A 19,307-nucleotide genomic window follows, 5' to 3' on the forward strand; every position below is an offset into this window, starting at 1 on the left:
TGCCATGTGGAAAAATTTGTCTATCAAGTTTTTTTTTATTATTATTATTATTTAAATTTGCATTTCTTTAAGTAATAACAATACTTTGTGACAGAACTCTGATGACAGAATTCGAATAATGAACCAGGAGGAATCTGTATGGCTGTCTTGTACCATGTCAATTACATTTGTATGGAAAAATGAAACAGTTATGATTTCTATTGTTGGCTGCTCAAATGTCAGATTGTGTTGCACTATAATTTGGCAGTGACAAAGACGGGTAAATCAGATTGAATAGGGAAATGAAAAACTTTTATACCAAAAAACTTTTATACCAAACAAATAATCTAATATGATATTTTGGATAAATAAATCACTATCTAAGATGTCAGTTAAAACTCAACAAATAAATAAACGATTTTCATCCTTGGCAATAAAAAAGGTTTCTCTTAAAGTCAGTGCAGTGAACATTCATTACCACTTTGACTCTGGATGCACTAACACGTCCAGGGCCAACAGAGGCTGCTAACAGACCAGAAGACGGCCTGCAACCACAATGTCTCCCAAACCTAATTTCAAAGAGGCTCTAAAAGAGCCATCTTATCAATACAACTACATATATTTATGTTCTGTGATGAAAAGTAAAGGTCATGCTTTCACATCTTTTAGTCAGCATGTGCCAGCCAGATTTGTTTTCTAACCAAAATGTTCCTTTAAAGAGTAAAAACAGAGCTGCACACTGATCCCAAGACCTGTGTCAGTTTACTTGCTTTTCGACCACATACTCATCCAGCTGGCATGACGTGTGATTGAGTTTCACTCATCTGCTCTTTGAACTTGACCAGTTATTTGTCATGGTAATTACAGGCTGTAAAACTGGAGAAGGAGATTTCAGCGGCTGTTTGAATCCAAGTTTGTCACAGGCACATCTGCTGTATCCTTTAAATTGTATGCAGGCATGTCCTGGGTTTGACTTTCACCAGGGTTTTGCTCTTTCTAGTCCTTTACTAAATAGAGGCAAAAATACAAAGTAGGACATGGAAATAAACATGATTATATATTGAATGGACATGCTGATTTGCTGAATTTGATTGTGCACATATTTTGTAAAAGTATTCTTATATGTGAATTCAGCATTATGAATCTGGATTCCAGCATGTTTTTCAACTCCTAAAGCTGCATACATTCGATCAGGTCAACCAGTGCATACTAGTCTGCAGTTCACAGATTCACAGTATTCTGTTCAGTATGGCAGCAACTCAGACCTTGGTTTGTAAGAAAGATTCTCTCAGTTTAATAGGCTTAGTGAGTACAGTCCATAATATGTCGCACCTCTGAACAAGACTTTAGAGATTGTTATTCTTCTCCGCTGGGCTTGCACGCTTTGGATTCTGACTTCAGTCACTGATTTAACTGGGTTTGCAGTTGCCAGAATGCTTTTAAACAGTCCCAGGGTCAACTAAGGGACAGGGAGTCTGTGATTTCACCGATTGGGGTTGTGGCCAGAGAAGCCCATAACTTAAAGGGTTTTTACACCCAGGAAGAAGACAGAGGCTGCAGCAGGATTGTTCCCCAAATGATTGATGTAAGTTATTTCTCCATTCTTATTTCTGGCTGAAGGGTTCTGCTGACATGCAATAAAGCCTCTGTGGATACAAGTGAAAGGCATCCATCATTTTTAAACTTCAGCAGCGCAGCAGCAAAGTGCTGAAAAGGAGTTTTGAATCCAGAGTTAATCCTTTAGGTTTAAAATAAAAATCAAGTAGTCAAAACTTTAACACAAAACTTGTTTTTGCCACTTTTTTGGCTCGACTTTCTCACAGATGTCTTGAGAAATTAATGTCAATTCTCTTCTGACATTTACAAAAACGCATTTGATAATATCCTGTATGAGGCCAAAAACAAAAAAAAGCTTCACAATGACCCTGATGATCATTTTCTACTACATTTATACAATAATTTATCTGCGAAAACACATTTCCATGTGTGTAAAATAAATGCTATACATAAAATATAAATAAATATCAAAATAATAACTAAATATGAAAGTGTTAACTGCCTTTGGCTGCAAAAATAGAAACAGTGTCCAGTGTGTATAATTGCTTTTAAGATTAAAAAGGTCTTTTTTTAGCCTTAATACAAACTACTTTTATGTGCTTTGTGCAAAGGTTGTGGTTCAACAAACAAACGCCATTTATGCCACAGTATTTCTACAGCAGAAGCTTCCCACACACAAATGAATAGTTATTAAAGCGATTTATACTGAGGAACCGGATCAGTTGCCGGACAACTTGATTTGTTGACAACAACATCCTTTAACAATAGTTCTCTGACAGTGAACCCTGGCACGTCTTGAGTGGCTCCCATCAGTACACACACTGCAAGACACAGAGGAGGAGAGCCACTTTTGTCCCCACAGCTCCAGCATCTGAACACCCTTCCCTGCTCCAGCATCGCGACCCCTCTTTGCTCGTTCCCCCACACACAGTTCCTTTACGACTGAACTGCACACGACACTTTATCTTACCTTAAGCACTTTAGTTGTGATCGGTCACTGCAGACAGTATTTACATTGGTGTTTTATGTTTACGCTTGTGTCCTACGTGGCGCTCCCTGTGCATTTTAGTTTCCCATCTGGGACAAATAAAGTGTTTTGAGTTGAATTGTCACTAATTCTTAAATGATGTCTTCTTATGATATCTTGTGTTTGAGACATTGTTATCATGTTGCTGTCTGTTGGGAAACAGTTTGGATTCCTGTTCGGTCTGAAGATGCGAGCAGGAGCCGCGCTGTACTGAGCGGTGACTGAAGCATGTAATTCCCTGCTGTGTCTCGACCATTGAAACTAGTCCGACCCTTACTGTATTTATTTCCTCTCACTTGGACAGCCCATTACTCTCTGTCACTGTCCTAAACAATGGCGTCGCCTTACTATTTTTACTGAGATGTGAAAGCAAATATATCTATGTGGAAAGATGACAGGAGTTTCACTTTGAAGGAGGATACTGTCACATCACATCACCTCATCTCTCAGTGTGTTAAAAATGGAGCATTAAGAAAAATGAGAAAGAGAGTCACCAGAATGTGATGATGCATGTTCTAGGTTTTAAGTAAGACGGCACATGATATGTTCACATTCTCAGGTTACAAAGCCATCAGCAATAAATGTTGTGAACACAGACAGATATGATGAGCCAATCAGTCACAAAATAAACAAGAAGCTGTTTTTAATATGTTAATGCCGTGCTAAAACATCGCATCCTGCCAGGTTTTCTTATAACTGAGCCTGCAGTGTTTCATGTCTTATTTGCTTGCCTGGATACTTAAGGTGAACCATTAAACATTATTTAAATGTCTGAATTAAACTTTTTTTGACAGAAACTGCACATATTACTAAAGATGTAACAATAACAATTATCGTGTTTAAATGAAGTGAAACCAAACACTGGCTCTACACTGGGCCTTTCATTTATAGGTAACATTATTCTTTTTAAATTTAGCTCATTTTGATCATGTGATTCATGCACATCAGTGACTATGTACAAAAACATGCATGTTCTCCATGGCTCATGTGTTGATTTATTGATGTATGTATTCTCACACAGGGAAAATGTAAAAAAACATGTTTAAGATACATAAACAAACAAATCAGACCGATGAGCATATTTTTGATGGATGATATCAGAGGATTACATGCCCCAAATCAGGCCTCATTGTTTACATAATAATAATACTTTAAGCTCAAAAATCCACAATTGTGTCTGTACTCTTTGTTCTAATCTATAAAACAAATCTTTTCAAAATAAATTCAGTTGGTTTTTTGTCTTATTTTTTTCCAAAACAAACACACTTTAAATTTTAATGCTCAGTATTGCCCTCTGACAACTTTAGTTGCTACCAGTCGTGGGAAAGTGGTCGTAAAAATGGAGAGAACCTGCTCTAGTTTAATGTGCGTTAAAACTCAGTGAGGCTTAACTAAAGCAAGTGTAACTTTAGTGTCATCCACTAATGGCTCACATCATGCGGGACACCTATAGTTAGTCTCCTATTATCGCTTTGACTCGACCATATCTGATAAATTTCAACCTGTTCAAAGAGATCAGTCGCAGTACAAATCATTTCTGATGACCCGCAGACGTGTGTGGAATAAATCCAAAGAAGTCTTTTTAAAAGTCCAGAAAATGTGAAGTTAAAACACACAGCACAATAGACTCAGAGAAGCTTATGTGCAATTCAAAGACTCCATAATCTTACTAACTTGAGGGTATTTTATTCTACTTAAACATCCGAATCTCAAGTTGCACTTGCCATAAATAGCTGTTCTCCAATGTCTGCTTCTCTTTCTGACTTTAGTTCTTGTTCTGAAATTAGAATCTCAGAGATTTTTTTTATTGTCATAGTCAAGGTTATGGCTGCCCGGGCACTCTGGGAAAAACACAAGACATGCACAGACTTCAAAAACAGGGATGAATTAATAGAGTGTGAAAAACACTCTGATTTTTATAACATCCATAATTGGTCTACGGTGTCGTTCAGCGTCAGTCCACAGATGGACCTCTGTCACTCATATGTTCCCGTGTATTTTCCTCTTTACTGTGTGGTGAAGTATTTCTACCACTGTAACTGTGAAAAAGCCTTGCTGTAACAAACATTAGGACTACATGTGTAACTGCAGTGTTGAAAAGTCTGTGATTGGTTGGGATATTTATTTACTCTTTTTCCCAGGAACTCATAAGGTTAGCGACCTCTTTCCACTCTTTGACCTTGTTCCTCACGTCCCTGTGCACATAAAATATCTCCTGTTGACAGCTTTGGCTAGTGGAGAACAAATGGGATTGTCAGAGACTGTAGGAACGCTGCTGCTGCTGCTCTGCTCTTATTTTCCTCTTCCTTTTCATCTCTCCTTAAGGAAAGAAGAGCTGAGGAAGCAACATTCTTCCTAATTAAGATTACCTGTGTGTTTCTGTTTACCTTTTTTAAAGTAGAGTAAATCAAAGGGGAGTGGCTTGTATTTTTAATTATTATTATAATAATTAATATCATGAGAAGTTCAATCTCTACAAACAATTTACTTGCAACTGGCATGTTAGACCCATGGATGAGTCTTTGTTACAGGTCTAGGGACCGAGAGGCTCTGAACCAGAACCTCTAAACATTAAAGAGAAAAATGAACCGTTAAACAGGAGGCACAACATGTCTTGTGTCAGTGGATCTATGGGTATTTTTGTTTTCAAATTTTGAAAAAGGAGCAAATTAAGTATAAATGTTGGGTACATGGGCTACATGGTGGTCTAGTGGTTAGCACTCTCGCCTTGCAGCGAGAAGACCCGGGGTCGAGCCCCGGTTGGAACAAGGGCCTTTCTGCATGGAGTTTGCATGTTCTCCCCGTGTGTGCGTGGGTTCTCTCAGGGTTCTCCGGCTTCCTCCCACAGTCCAAAAACATGCAATGTGGGGATTAGGTAGATTGGACACTCTAAATTGACCATAGGAGTGAGTGTGAGAGTGAATGGTTGTTTGTCTCTAGTTGTGTGTGGCCCTGCGATGGACTGGCGAACTGTCCAGGGTGTACCCCGCCTATCGCCCGATGTAGCTGAGATTGGCACAGCACCCCCCGCGACCCTCTGGTGGAGGATAAAGCGGTTAGATGATGACTGACTGACTGTTGGGTACATACAAAATGTATATGCCCCCCTTCTAACTCCCCCAATATTTGTTATACTTTTATTTTTGCCCGGGTTAATTACTGGCAAACTAAACGACTAAACGTCTATCAGACTGTCACTCAGATCATGATAAGCATCAGTCATTCTTCCTACAGGGCATACGAGTTAAACAGCTGGCAGGTTTTCCCGAGGGCCAGACTTTTTTATGGCTCTGAATTACTTTTACCCCTCATGGTGTCTTCCTTCTCCTCCTCAAAGCTCTGCGGCTCCTGCCAAGGTTTCAAGTGACAACCGTACTGTCACTCTCCTCCTTCCTCGTTCCATTTCTTGGGAGGGAGGTTGAAGTTGACTGGCGGTAGTACTGGGTTTGTTTGTGTGTGTGTGTGTGTGTGTGTGTGTGTGCGTGAGCGAGAGAGACTGACAGAGAGAGAGGGATGTAGGGTGGAGGGAGGTGGGAGTTGTAGAGGTGATAAAAAGGGATGAAGGAAGAAATACAGACAGAGCCACAGACAAGGAGGGAGGAAGACGCTTTTGGAGGAATAGCTATAAACAGACAAAGCCATGCCTGAGCCCCAGAAGCCAGGTAAGATGGTCCTACCTGTAGGATTCTAAAAAATGAAAAACAAGAGTGGGAGTGACATTGTACTGAAAAGCTCAGATGAGCCAAGTAAAATGACAAAGGAATGTTTGATCTTAATTTCTTTTTTTTTTATCTCTGCATCTCAGTTTCTGTAATAATCATAGTTTCACATTAGTCAAGGCAGTATTATTTCTATTCATATTCACTAATTCCCAAAAGGAAGGACAAGTATAAATAATTCTTTAAAAAAGGATCATATCTCCATAAACTCATCTTCACTGTCCCTGTGTTGCTTTCTGTTTCACTAACAATGTCCTTGAGCTACATTGGGACTATATTTCTGTCTTTTAAAACAAAACATAATCTGAATCCTGTTTTAGTTATTCCTTTAACTTTACTCGTACAATAACCAACATCTAAAGCTTTTATGTTTGGGAAGACAATGTGGTTGATGCACAGGTCACGTAGTATTTGTTTTATTAAAATAATTGAAAAACAAGTTGTAGCAGTAGTAGTGAAAATGCTGGAGAGTGCAGTCTGTAATGACAGTGTTTATGGATGCTGCAGTCATTCTTAGGCACTCGGGTGTTGTATATAGGGTAAATCCTCAGTGCAATACATTTAGCCGAGGAGAGCAGGACAGGCTAAAGGGCAAATGTGAGCACACTTCAGTTCACGGTTATGACTGTAGAAATGAATTGCTGTCTTAATATTTTATGTGACTATATTTTATAAGAAGATTAAGTACATATGCTTTACATTATATAATCTGCAGGGCTTTAGAAAACCAATTAGCCTGAATGTTTCAAGTAAATGAGAGTGATTGAAAAAACTGTGCGTAAAGGACAGTAAATGGCTTCTTTCATGACTGATAATAAGACTTTTCATTACAACCATAAACTAAACCGGATTTGTGGAGTCTCATCAGTGCAGAATTACCATATATGTGCGGTATTGTGTTTATGACTGAGGTAGTAAAACATGAATAGCACAGGAATATGTGACACTAAACTCCACAGGTTGCAATGTATGCCATATATATATATAGATATACATATCTATATATCTATCTATATATCTATCTATATATATATATATATGGTTGTTTTTTTTATCACTAATGGTGTCTAAAATATGCACTGCTGCCTTTGTCAACAGTGACCTCAAAGCTCTGTAAATCAGCTGAGAAACAAATGCATGTATGAGGAAATGGTCAAAGGAAGGCGAGAGGTAACAGAGGAAGTAAGAGATAAAAGCAGCAGGAGATGAGCGTGATGATTTGTTAGAGGGGCCTCTGCCAAGTCAGGTGTAACTACCTTGTGTCATATCTCTGCACTGCAGACACCTAATCTATCTGACCCTGATTGCCTCCCTCATTCTGTTACACTGTCTCATTTGCTGGCATCCACCTCCCCTCACCAATCTGCACTTCCCCCAAATCCCTGTTATTGTGCACAGCTCCCTTTTTAGCCCCCTCACTCAACTTCCAGTTCAAAAAAATCAAAGTTTTTGTAGGTGTGTCCTTAAAAGTCCGCATCTGAAGGTGCACGTCAGCATTGATGTGTGATAAATGAGCTGCATTGAATAGATCCGAAATATTTCCCCTGCGTGCCTTCCACTCAGTATTCTCCTTCATGCAGTAATCCCACCTCTACATTTGATTATATCTTTCCAACGTGTTCCAATCCAATGTCCTGATATCACACATATCATATTCCCAACACCATATTACTAACGTCTCCCAGACTCCTCTTGTTCTAGAGTTTCCACTCACTACGAATAGTTGCCCATCTCTTGATCCTAATCACATTTTGTCAGCTTTTGAGCTCTGATTTGACTGCCGGTCAGTCGGCTCATATGACTCCTCCCGCCGTCTTGATCTCAGTGGATATGAACACACTGGGAAAAGAAAGCTGTAGAAGAAGCACACACCCCAATAAACAGCCTCGAGTTTCAAGTAGGGGTGGCTGGGTGTGGCCTTGTGGATCCATGAAGAGAAAGGCGCCTGTAGGAAGGGAGGGGTGCAGCCCCTTTAATAGCCCCCAGATTTATTGTAAAAACAAAACAAATCCGAACATCGTTTCTCACAATGGCTACAAATTGTTCTGTATGATGTAGCAATGAGCTCTTTGGTGTGAATGACGCTTGGAATAAGAGGATCGTGTGCAGCAGAGTTGCTGAACGTTGCAGGATGCCAGTGTGCCTGTTCTCTGGCTCTGGTCCACTACCAAGAGTGTGCAGACAACCCAACCTTTAATTACTTGTATTACTGCCAGGGGCCAGCAATGCTACAGAAACAGGCCTCAGTTTGCTCTTTGTAGGAAGCAGAGCAGGGATCAGGTTCACTAAAATGGAAATTGTGAATTCTGACTAAATAAATACCCAACATACAGATGGTCAAGTATATGTATATGTAGTTTCTCTGTTTGCTAGATATGTGAATGTATTATAACCAAAGGACATGATGCACTTTGATACCATCAGTCAGCAGTTAGAGTTAGGTGGAACTTTTAATAATAATAAATTGCCCCAAATAAGTCACATGTTCTTCAAAGAAAGTTTATAAATGAATACATATACTACAATATTGCTTGTTTATGTAACAGACCTTGTGATGGTCAGTTGGCAAATTTTCCCTATTTAGCTTACACCATCTTGGTTATGACAAATGATGTCGTCTTCTACTTCTGGCTCCTTCTCTCAGTGTCAGGATGGTTCACTTTGGGTAAACATGAACTAACAATTTAAAGCTAAATCCTGGTGGATCTTTTGATCATTAATATTTCATATATATTTTGTAGAAAAAAATATGGCAACTTTTTTCTGCTTGAGTGGGTATTGCGCTAAATTATTAAAAAAACAATGTGGAAAAAAAAAGAATGAATTAGCAAGTTCGCTGCTGACAGCTATGCATTTATTACTATGAAGGCCTGTTGAAGTATGATTTTGGCCCAGGATATTGGACATCTGCATGTCCAGCCCCTTGTAATTGGAGGGTAGCATTTGTGTAGTGAATAGTAAACCTCTTCACAGGCCTGTAGGCTGCATGGTAGAAGGAGCCTCATATCCTGACAGGCCCCCTTTAACTGGTCTAGGGTAACGTTAGCTCATACCAAGGCCATCAACAAGTCCTCACAGGTATGCAGCCGTGCTTGATGAATCACAGACAGATGCAAAGTCAAGTGACAGCAGTCCTACACGAAAGAGGGTATGGAAAGTTAACCTGATCATAGATTGTCCTTAGCAAAGACAATTTACACACAGCCGTAGCAATGTGTTAGTTCAGAGGATACGCAGATAGACTGTATGCCAGATTCTAAATGCATCTTCTGTGACTGGAAGGCCTTGGCCTATTTGCAGTGCAGGCTGTGTTGGTGTGAGCTGGAAAGAAAAGGAAATGAATGGAAAGCTGAAGGGGATGACAGCTTAATATGGCATTTAAAGCTGCCTGTGTTTACCCAACCCCACAGATGCCTCGTCCCTAAACAAGAGTTGCATTTAGGGATTGTCTCTTATGTGGAGACCACTCCATTCACATTTTAACATTTCATTCACGTCATTAAGAAAGTTTACAGCAGCGCCATAAAATCCTCATCTTCAGTTTCACACCTTTTTATTCCTCCTCCAACCCTATTACTATATCCCTCCCTTTCTGCCTCCTTGTTCATCCATAAATCTTCATCCACACATGTGGCATAGAGGAGAGGGACGGGGAGGGGAGCGGAGCGGGGAAAGACATCACCAGTGGAATCCAAACAAGTCATAATTCTTATCATCATCGTCACTATAACCCAAGGTTATATGCAGCCCAGCCCATTCCTCACATTCCCTCCACAGGCTTGTAGGTCCTAACTCTCTGTCTATGTCACAACAGCCTTAATTCATGACCGGTACAGCATTCACAATGACTAAATAACACAGCAACATCAGCTAATTTGAAGGTTTATGAACTTGTCTCAGCAAAAGAAGCATTGTTATTGACCTCTGCGTTTATTTAAACGCTCTGGGAGTTTAATGTATACTGTACAGATGAAATGACGTGGAGATGAAAATGCAAAGTCATATGAATTCTGCATTGCATCTTTCAACAAGGCAATCAGAGATGGCAGACTTCACCACATTCACGCAACAAGCCCCTGGCGACCTCTGTTGGCATGTTGGCAAGTGCAAGTGCAGAAGCACAGACAGACTGACAGACAGACAGACACAAACAGAGGCACCAAAAACAATATTTCACTCCCACTACGTGGGGTGATGTGATAATAAAATAGCACAAAATGTACTCGGTATAAGAGGGTTTGCTTTATTGCATATTTTCCCCCTCAAGTTAGTAAGTAATCCACAGATTTTTTTTCCTACAGACTTTCTGCAAATCATTTTGAGATGTTAATTATTTTTGTTTATATTTCTATCATTACAGGACGTTATGCTTCAACTTATAGATTTAAGAGGCTAACACACATTTGACAGGAGCAGGTGTCTTCCAAAGCTAAGAAAACGTCATGACCAGATACTTAAAAAGTGTTAAACATGATGTACTTTGTATGAAAACGACACTGCTTGATTATCAAATTGCAAACCCTGACATTGGTCTGACAGGATCTCTTACTGATCTGCATATCAAGCTACTATTTAATTGCAAGTTCATCCGTACCTTCTGCTTTTTATAACATGATATTCAGTTGTTGCGAGTCAGATCATCAAAACTGTCATATTAACTTGGCACGAGAGCGAATGACTGAGAAGGCAGAGGCTTAGGTGTACTCCAGTTCTGCAGACAGCACTGTGCTTAGTAATAAAATGGTGAAACTCCATCAGTCACACTCGGCCCCCAAACATGGATGTCGGCCAAGTGCCACTAATAATGCCATTGATACTCGTCCACACACTCAGGTTTATAAATAGACCCAATATTAATCCTCTCGTCAAACTGCACTGCCAACATTCCCAGTGATGTTTATTTAAATATTATGCAAATACAGACAGTGGCATGACCTAGTGTAATCACTGGTTCTAATCATGGACTTTGTTACTTTAAACGGGGGATTAAGGTGCTTTTAAATCGTTGAGGAATTCCCCTGTTGGATTGCAGTAATAAATATAAATATAAATTAAATTGGAGCAGATGGGATTTTTAGGAACTACAAACAGCAACTTTTAAATCAAATGTAATAAGATTGTTTAATATGTGCTAATACTTTTGAACCGGACTGACTGACTGGCAGTCACTAAGTGACCTGCATTATGCTCTTAATATCAGTGTCATTGAAACTGTCATCAAAGCTGTCCTCTCAGGGCTCTCTCCTCCACACAGCTTTTAGCAGTAATCAGGCATGTGTGTGTGTTCATGTATTTTGAAGGCAACAGTTGCCACAGTTGCAGTTGTAACCTATAACAAGCTTATCCAGACTTTCCCATGCGACCACAACAGATAGCTTCCTTTTTTTTCCCACCAGACAAATGTTTCTTTTCATGCCTTTTGCGACATGGAGAAGATTGCATCAAAGATTTCGTCAAATAACACAAAGAAATGTTTCAGAAAGAAACTCCAAAGTCAAACCTACAAAGTTATTGTCAAGATTAGAACATTTAATTCAGTTTCACTAAACTATTGGCTGCTTCAACGTCGTCTGCCTTGCAGCACGAGCCAAACTCGATGAAGCTTGGCCCCAGAGAACTCATTTTTACTTTTACAGCTTACAACAATTTTCACAGGCTGAGCCGAGCAGAACTCCCTGTGATGAGTGAACTAATATTGATGTGTACAATTGTTGGAGGTCTGCTTTAAGAAGAATCCCCTCTCATGCCTTTTCTTTTATCACTGAGCAAAACGGATTCACAGAACACAAAACAAGTCATCGTCGGGAGCAGAAAACATTTGATTTTGGCTTGATGTCGTGGAAGCACTTAAGGTGCACATAGTTTCTTGTGAGACAGATCAAAACCTTTCAACAGTACTTTTCAGCGAGACTCCATCCGTCTACACACATCTCACTTCACTAGCAGTGTGTATGTCTTGTGCGATTTGTCGATTCTAAAGACTAAGTCACTCTTTGGTAGTTACCATGCGGCCTACAGCAACACGAGGGTATAGTTTCTACTGTGACTGACACACTTGTCGTTATAAAAGGGGTTTGCAAGAGCAGTGATGTGTAAAAGGGCACCAGGCTGCATTAACTAAGCATGAACACTGGGAATATGCTAGCACCAAAATGCACTGCATTTAGAGAGAGGAGGCCATGAGGGCCTGGTGTCTTGTTAACAGACACGCTCAAGAGAATGTATGTATTCAGCAGTCTGCCAACATCACCCTCTAAACAAAACCACTTCAGTGGTGCCTTCCTCAGCAGCAGCAGCAGCAGCAGCAGCAGCAGCGTTATCTGTTTCATTTTGTGTGTGACAGCTGCTCAATGTGTAGCATCATAAAATACAGTCAGACAAATGTGAAGAATTTGTGCCTCAATTTGGCTTTTTTCAGACGTGGAATCTGCTTGTTGTTTTTCAATTTAATTTAGATTTTACTATTTGGTTATCAATTTGGCATTTTTAGGCGCAACAATGAGCAAATATTACCAAAAAGGTCTATTTTAGAGTGATGGGAAAAATCTGATTTAATATACGTATATGTATATATATATATATATATATATATATATATATAGATAGATATATATATATATAGATAGATAGATATAGATATATATATGTACAATACATCTGTAATGTTCCATGTATAGGATTATATTGCTGGCTAACTATCACTTCAGCTTAGTGATATTCACACATTCATGAAGTTGGTGTAATCTTTTTTTTTATTTATTTATTCATGACATGTCTATATTTACTGTGAAAGTGGTTGATTGTTGATGAAACCAAAGAGAATTTGGACTTTAGAGAGAGTGAATTCATTTTAAAGTTGTTGGTACCCCTGCGCCTGTTCACAGAAGTTATGCACTGAAGTATCTTTCAGTGTGTTATTTTAAATCCTGCAACTCTATTGACAGCTTTTTTACTTTCTGCTCAGCTGCAAACAGCAACGTTATAGCAGATTAACTTCATGAAGTATTTTAAAATGTAAGAAAATAGCTCAGAAAAGAACAAAGTGGCCAGAAATGTTCATCTGAATGTTAATAAAAAGCAAGCTGACAAGTTCACGATGGAAGAAAAAAACAACAACGAGGGATCAAGGAAAAAACTATGTGAAAACCTTTACTGAAATAATAAACATAATTCTTGGGCAACAAAATAATGTAACATCAACTTTTTTGAGAGCATGTGATATTGTTTCATGTAATCCAGTGATCTATCTGTATATAGAACATGATATGTCACTGAGTGGATGCTTACGTTGTAAGAGCTTTAAAAATTCTTTTAGTATCTGTGGTCAAAGACAAATCCCCAGCTCAGTGTTCTGCTCAACCAACAGACCGTTAAAAGCCAACACATACACAAAGATCCCCTTTAAGTATAAGTGTAAGTATATTTAATCAGTTTACAGTCAGAGCCGTTTACTGAGTCACTATAAATGTATTAGCTGTTGTCAATGATGTCAGCTTTCGGTCATAAAAACGGTCTATAATTATGATCCACAGACATTCCCTACGTGTGTATTTAAAGGAAGAAGTGGCAGTGACAGAGTCAGCGAAAACTGAGTAAATTAAGTCCCCTTTCAACAAGCATCTCACATTAAATATAAACAGCGTGTCTCATCTCATCTCCGATACTGAAGAACCCAATCCTCAGGCTCTTAAAATGAGGCTTCACACCATCCTTGACCTCGGTGGCCCAGCTCGTTCTTCTTTTCTCTCCCCGTTTTAGTTTCCACCTCTTCGCACTTCATCTTACTTAACTTTTTTCTCTCCCCTTAGACGGATGTTGAATCCGATTAAAGTAGGACAAAGAAATGTTGGGCCAAAAAAAGTGCTGAGAGTAGGGGATTTGCATTAAGTGAAAAGGAAGAAGGAACGGAGCATAAGAAACATTATCCATTTAACAGATACCTGGAAGACAAGGAAAGATGGCTGTAGCGTGAAATTATCTGGGCCAGACAGGATGAGATGTGTGGACTGTTAAGATGCTGGGGATGGATCCTCCCAGACAGAGTGTTCACCAGCTGTGCATTACCTTCAGCATTAGTGAGGGAGGGGTCAAGCGGTCACAGTTGTCCTCGTTGTGACTTCGCAGCTTGCTCACAGCTTTTAGAACAGAGCAGGACAGACAGGTGAGCTGACAGGAGAGAGAAATGGGACATGTATATTTACTAATTATAGAAGAAGAAAAAAACATATAGCCATGCATCCTATCAGACTAAACAGTCACAGTAGAGCAATGTGAAACCTTCAGCCTAACTGAATTAGATGTATTATAATCTGCAAAGAAACTATATAGTAACAAAAGCTATCACATGGATAGTAAATGAAGTGGTATAAAGAAGGTGAACTGATCATCTTCCACGCATCGGCAATGTCCCTGTATGACGAACATGCTAAACTGAGATGGTGAACACTTAAAGCTTTCTATGTGTTTGACAGCAGCGTATTAGCCATGTCACTGGGGGGATGTTAGAATGAAAATTCAAATCAGTGCTCCACTGTGTAACCAGTGTGTTTCCAGCGGCCAGTGACATCTGCAAGGGTCAAACACCAGAGGCACTGAAATTGTGTAATTTTCAGCACACACACACACACACACACTGTCAGTAAAGGCAGTAAAGAACAAATGTCACCTCTGTTGACCATATATGTTTTCTTTAAGCCATGTCATCTAATTAAAGTTATTCAAATTCATGCTTAATCCCTCACTGCCTCATGGAAGGTGCCTTGCACCGCTTCAGATATATTCTCTGTATGGTATTTTTGATGGTGCATAATAATATGCATTCCCCCTGTAGTCATCTGCATAAAGTATTTCACCAGGGACTTGGAGAAAAAGCCTAAAGTGCTCGCCTGACACCCAACCTCACATTGTTAACCACCGAAATAGCACAAAATATGCATTGGTGAGCAGAGAATAGGTTATAAATGAAATATGAAAGGATGATTGTAATAATGCCAATGTAATCATCCATAGAGGAGGCAGCAGTGACCTTGAAAATCTTTTCTGGAAACTCAATTTGCTGCACAATGTTGCTGAAAAAAAGGGGGAATAGCACAACAGTGTTTGCCCCTCATTTTAGGAGGAAAATGTGTGTACTTTATATTATTATTATTTTGCTGTTAAATCTCTGCCAACTCTTGTGTTTTATTCATGTACTGTTTTGGAGAATTGTGGCCATGCATGCAGAATTTTTTTTTTTTTGTCACGTCGAGTTTCAACTGACATGTCGAGTTTAAACTCAAAACTTTGGTATTCATATTTTACTGCTTCCAGTCAAGAAAAGAGTTTCAGCAGGTCAAAAAGTCACATTCTGACTGTCCGGATTCAGTGGCAGCATCTGTGGAGCGGTCGCTCTCTCCGATGGACATGTCGACTGAAATCTCAACGTGATATTGCAACTTTATTCTGGAAATTTGGAGTTTTTTGTCGACGTGCATGGCCCTAACACTACGTTGTAGCTTATAGGTTTTGAGCTTTCAGGATATTTAGCATTTAGCCACAATGCATATTACAGAATTACATTACATATATATAATTTTAACTGCTATATGTTTCTTTCTTGATTTATGTTGCATATCTTTTGAACCATGACTTTGCTGCGCGTCTGTCCAGTTTTATAAATCACTTTGTTAATATTTGATATTGAAGAGATCCCCCTCATAATCCCCTAGGGGTTTTCTAAATCTCTCCTGCACAGTGTGTGTTTTCTTGTTGTTGTTCACTACTTTTTTAAGGTTTAACCTAAAACCTAAAAACCTAAAGTCAAAGATTGTCATTCTCTCAAATCTTTACACAGGTTCATATGCAGCCGCTGCACTCATGAATAAATGAGACTATAGGTTAGACCACTTTTTATATTTTTAGTCAGGAAATGCTCCATCACCATCAAACAATGTCAGCGTAATGTCATACTCACCTCTTCCTTCCTCGTCCCTCATTCACACTGGCCCATATTAACGTGATGTTATATAGCTGTAAGCTCTTGTCTTTTAGGAGACGGAAGCCGTCCTCACAGCCTGTATAATGAAAAGGCAATACATTAGAAATAAACACATGGTGTCAGGTTAGTTGTATTTTTTAAGACTGATCTTCAAGCTTTTTATTCTACACTGTCATACAGTCGGGTACAACTGTATTTATTATTCATATGGAAAAGGCTCCTCTCAGAATCTGGAATATTCCTTTTGGATTAGCCGGCCCGGGACTGTACGCACAGACTTTAAAATGTCATTATTAATCTCACATCTCTGCAACAGCGGCAGTCATAATTTAATAACAACATTTATTTAGATTTACATTTGGGTGAGGATTCTTTCTCAGATAAAAAACCCCACCCTGTGTCTTCTGATATGTCACGATGAGTCAGTGATCAAATTCTGTTTGCAAACACTTTGACATCAAGGTAAAACAGCCAGAAAAAAATGGGGAAATAAAAGAAAAGGTAGAACACAGATAGAAGATAACAGGGTGGAATTGTGGCCTCAGCAGGAATCTAAAGAAAGTTCATAGTGATTGGTGCGTCATGGTTCCTCTCTTGGACTCCAGTGCTGAGAAAAGCATTAACAGATTGCACCCTGAAAAAAAAACTAATCCAAAATAGAAGTGTTGCCCCCCCAACACACACACACACACACACACACCAGTATGCCATAGTATGCCAGCCTTGAGCACAAGGCCAAGCCTTGATATCTTAGACCACTGTGAAATCGGCTCATGGGGACACTTGCTCTGCACCGCACTGCCAGTTGTCGCTTGTTGTTGGTGCTTTGGAGAGATGACAGTTGTTAAGATAATGTCCTCTTTCATTTCTGAAGCTCAGTCCTTTCATTTGCTCTGTTGTGTCATCTGCAGCGTGCTGGCAACGCGTGCAGCACTTTTTAAAAAACATTAAAACAGAGGTCGTAATGAGGGGAACAGACCTGTGATATTAATGAAACTGATGTTGAAGATGTGGCCTTTGCCAAAGTTTAATTATTACTGTGCAGCTGTGCTGTAGTTCATTTGGCAGAGAGAAACTCGTTCCTAATCTGGCATCTCATTCGACACCCTTGAGCTTCTAAAATAACCCAGATCTGGGATCCTGGATCTTTGATGTACTTATCCTATTAAAAGCATTTTTGTTTTAGGCCACCACTTTCACAATTTCTAAGCCCAATTATCCCTCATGATTGTATTTATCTCACCCTCACTGGTTCTCGTGTGAACTAATCATGCACTTTCACCACTGAAATCCAATCTCTCTTTTGTCAGAGGCAAACCCTAGAGAAATCAAAATATGTGCACAAAGCAAGGTTACCTGAATGAAGTTTGCATGGACTTGCAAATGTGTTTATGTAATTTAGAATAAACACTTGCTCTTGTAGATCCATATACCTATGAAGGTTTATGAGAAGTTTAGAAAAACATGTTTTTATTTAGAGGGGAAATACAGAAAAATAAATATATTTCAAGTCACGATAGAAATGTAGATAAGTCAACTGATGAATAAGTGCCCTTGGATATGTATAGACATTATCATTAATTTTCCCCTCCTGAGGATTCAAATCACAAGCTGCAGCTCTTTAAACAATTTACAGAGTCTCCGCTCTTAAAGCCGTGGCTTCTCACTATGCTGCTGGTGTTGCATGATATGAAATAATGAGAACGTACAAATTATTTTACATAATTGTTGTTTAATTGCAGCAGCCAAGGGCGATAAGGCTGCAGCAGCCCCTGCTGGTAAGTACCTTGATGGCATCTAATCTGAGCCCACAAGCTGTGCTCCAAAAATCCAATTTATTTTGGAGTTATTCATACAGCAATCAGCTATAATACACGTTAACTATAATACGTAATGGAAAACAAATGCTTTAATAGAAGCTAATTCAATTTTCTGATTCACTCTCGCTTCTCTCATTTTCAGACGTGAAGGGTAAGAAAAACACACTGCCTGTCTGCGTGTTGTCTGTCTGTCTGTTGTTCCATTGATGTAGCTGTCTATCCATCATCATCGTCATCTGCAAAATAATGTGTGTCTTTCCCTCATTCAGAGAGTCCTGCAGAGGAGGAGGGTAAGAGTTAAAGTGAAAAAAGCAAACACAGAAGCAGTGAACTTCTGTGGTGATGGGGCTGAGAGTGGAAATGCATGTTCCCCACTTCCACACACACACACACACACGTTCAGTTTTACAGCAATGAGGACGTGATATACGCATATTTTAAGCAGAGATGCCAATTAAAAAAGGCCGTTAATTAGTAGGTGAGCTTCACACTGTGTCTTTGTCTCGATTTGTCGTTAAATGCACAAACACATACACTCACTGTCTACTGCTTTACCCTCCACTCGAGGGCCACAGGGAGCTGAACCCAATCCCAGCTGAAATAGGGTGAAAGGCAGGGTATACGCCAGTCCCTCACAGGGCAAAACACACAGAGAGAAAGAGCCGTTCAGCGTTTAGAGTGTCCTACCCACCTCTGCATGTTGTTGGACTGTGGGAGGAAACCAGAGAACATGAAGAAAACTCACGCGTGTCCAGGGAGACCATGTGAATTCCACACAGAAAAGCTCTCGGTCAAACTGGGACTCGAAGCGGTGGCCGCGTGGCCCTGCAAAGACATCCAGTTCATGCAAATGAATCTCTTCTGGTTTGTCTATTTCACACTGTGTTTTACTCAATTTCTCAATTTTCCATAAATCCTTTTGATAACAGAGTGTTAGAAAAGTGTCAACATTCTTTTTTTTTTTATGTTATATTTCATTGCATTATATTGCTGCTGTGTTGTATGCGTCGTGGGCAAATAGTTGTGTAATGTATGTCTGTGCTCACTGTGGCTTTACTCACCTGTTAAATTGCACATCAACATTGATTTATCTCTGAACGGATCAGTATAACTCATAGAGCCATCGCTGGTTCATGAGGCTAAGTGTTACTCTGTCACACTGTTGTGTGTTTATGTGCACTGTGTGTATATATCAATCTGATATGTAGAACATTAAATAGGCTCACACA

General features: G+C 39.4%; 1 protein-coding gene and 1 long non-coding RNA gene across 5 annotated transcripts in view; one reads left to right on the forward strand and one right to left on the reverse strand.

The window, feature by feature from the left end:
* Positions 1 to 6,039: 6,039 nt before the first annotated feature.
* Positions 6,040 to 19,307, forward strand: part of mybpc2a (myosin binding protein Ca) — a 39,005-nt gene continuing 25,737 nt past the window's right edge. For 2 of the 4 annotated variants that reach the window (XM_044051223.1, XM_044051224.1), the window contains exons 1-4: positions 6,040 to 6,225; positions 18,001 to 18,036; positions 18,221 to 18,229; positions 18,348 to 18,368. In XM_044051223.1, coding sequence (XP_043907158.1) covers positions 6,204 to 6,225; positions 18,001 to 18,036; positions 18,221 to 18,229; positions 18,348 to 18,368 — 88 coding nt within the window. In that variant the 5' untranslated portion in view covers positions 6,040 to 6,203. The remainder of the gene's footprint in view (positions 6,226 to 18,000; positions 18,037 to 18,220; positions 18,230 to 18,347; positions 18,369 to 19,307) is intronic. The other 2 variants (XM_044051225.1, XM_044051226.1) reach the window with 2 other exon arrangements.
* On the reverse strand, positions 13,373 to 18,887 carry LOC122785438. The gene is made up of 4 exons (XR_006362288.1): positions 18,824 to 18,887; positions 16,235 to 16,334; positions 14,347 to 14,448; positions 13,373 to 14,222 (listed from the first exon to the last, which is right to left on the reverse strand). It is a non-coding gene; the product is annotated as an uncharacterized LOC122785438 (long non-coding RNA).

The sequence above is a fragment of the Solea senegalensis genome, linkage group LG19 (genome assembly GCF_019176455.1).
Source record: "Solea senegalensis isolate Sse05_10M linkage group LG19, IFAPA_SoseM_1, whole genome shotgun sequence".
In the NCBI taxonomy this organism is placed as follows: Eukaryota; Metazoa; Chordata; class Actinopteri; order Pleuronectiformes; family Soleidae; genus Solea; species Solea senegalensis.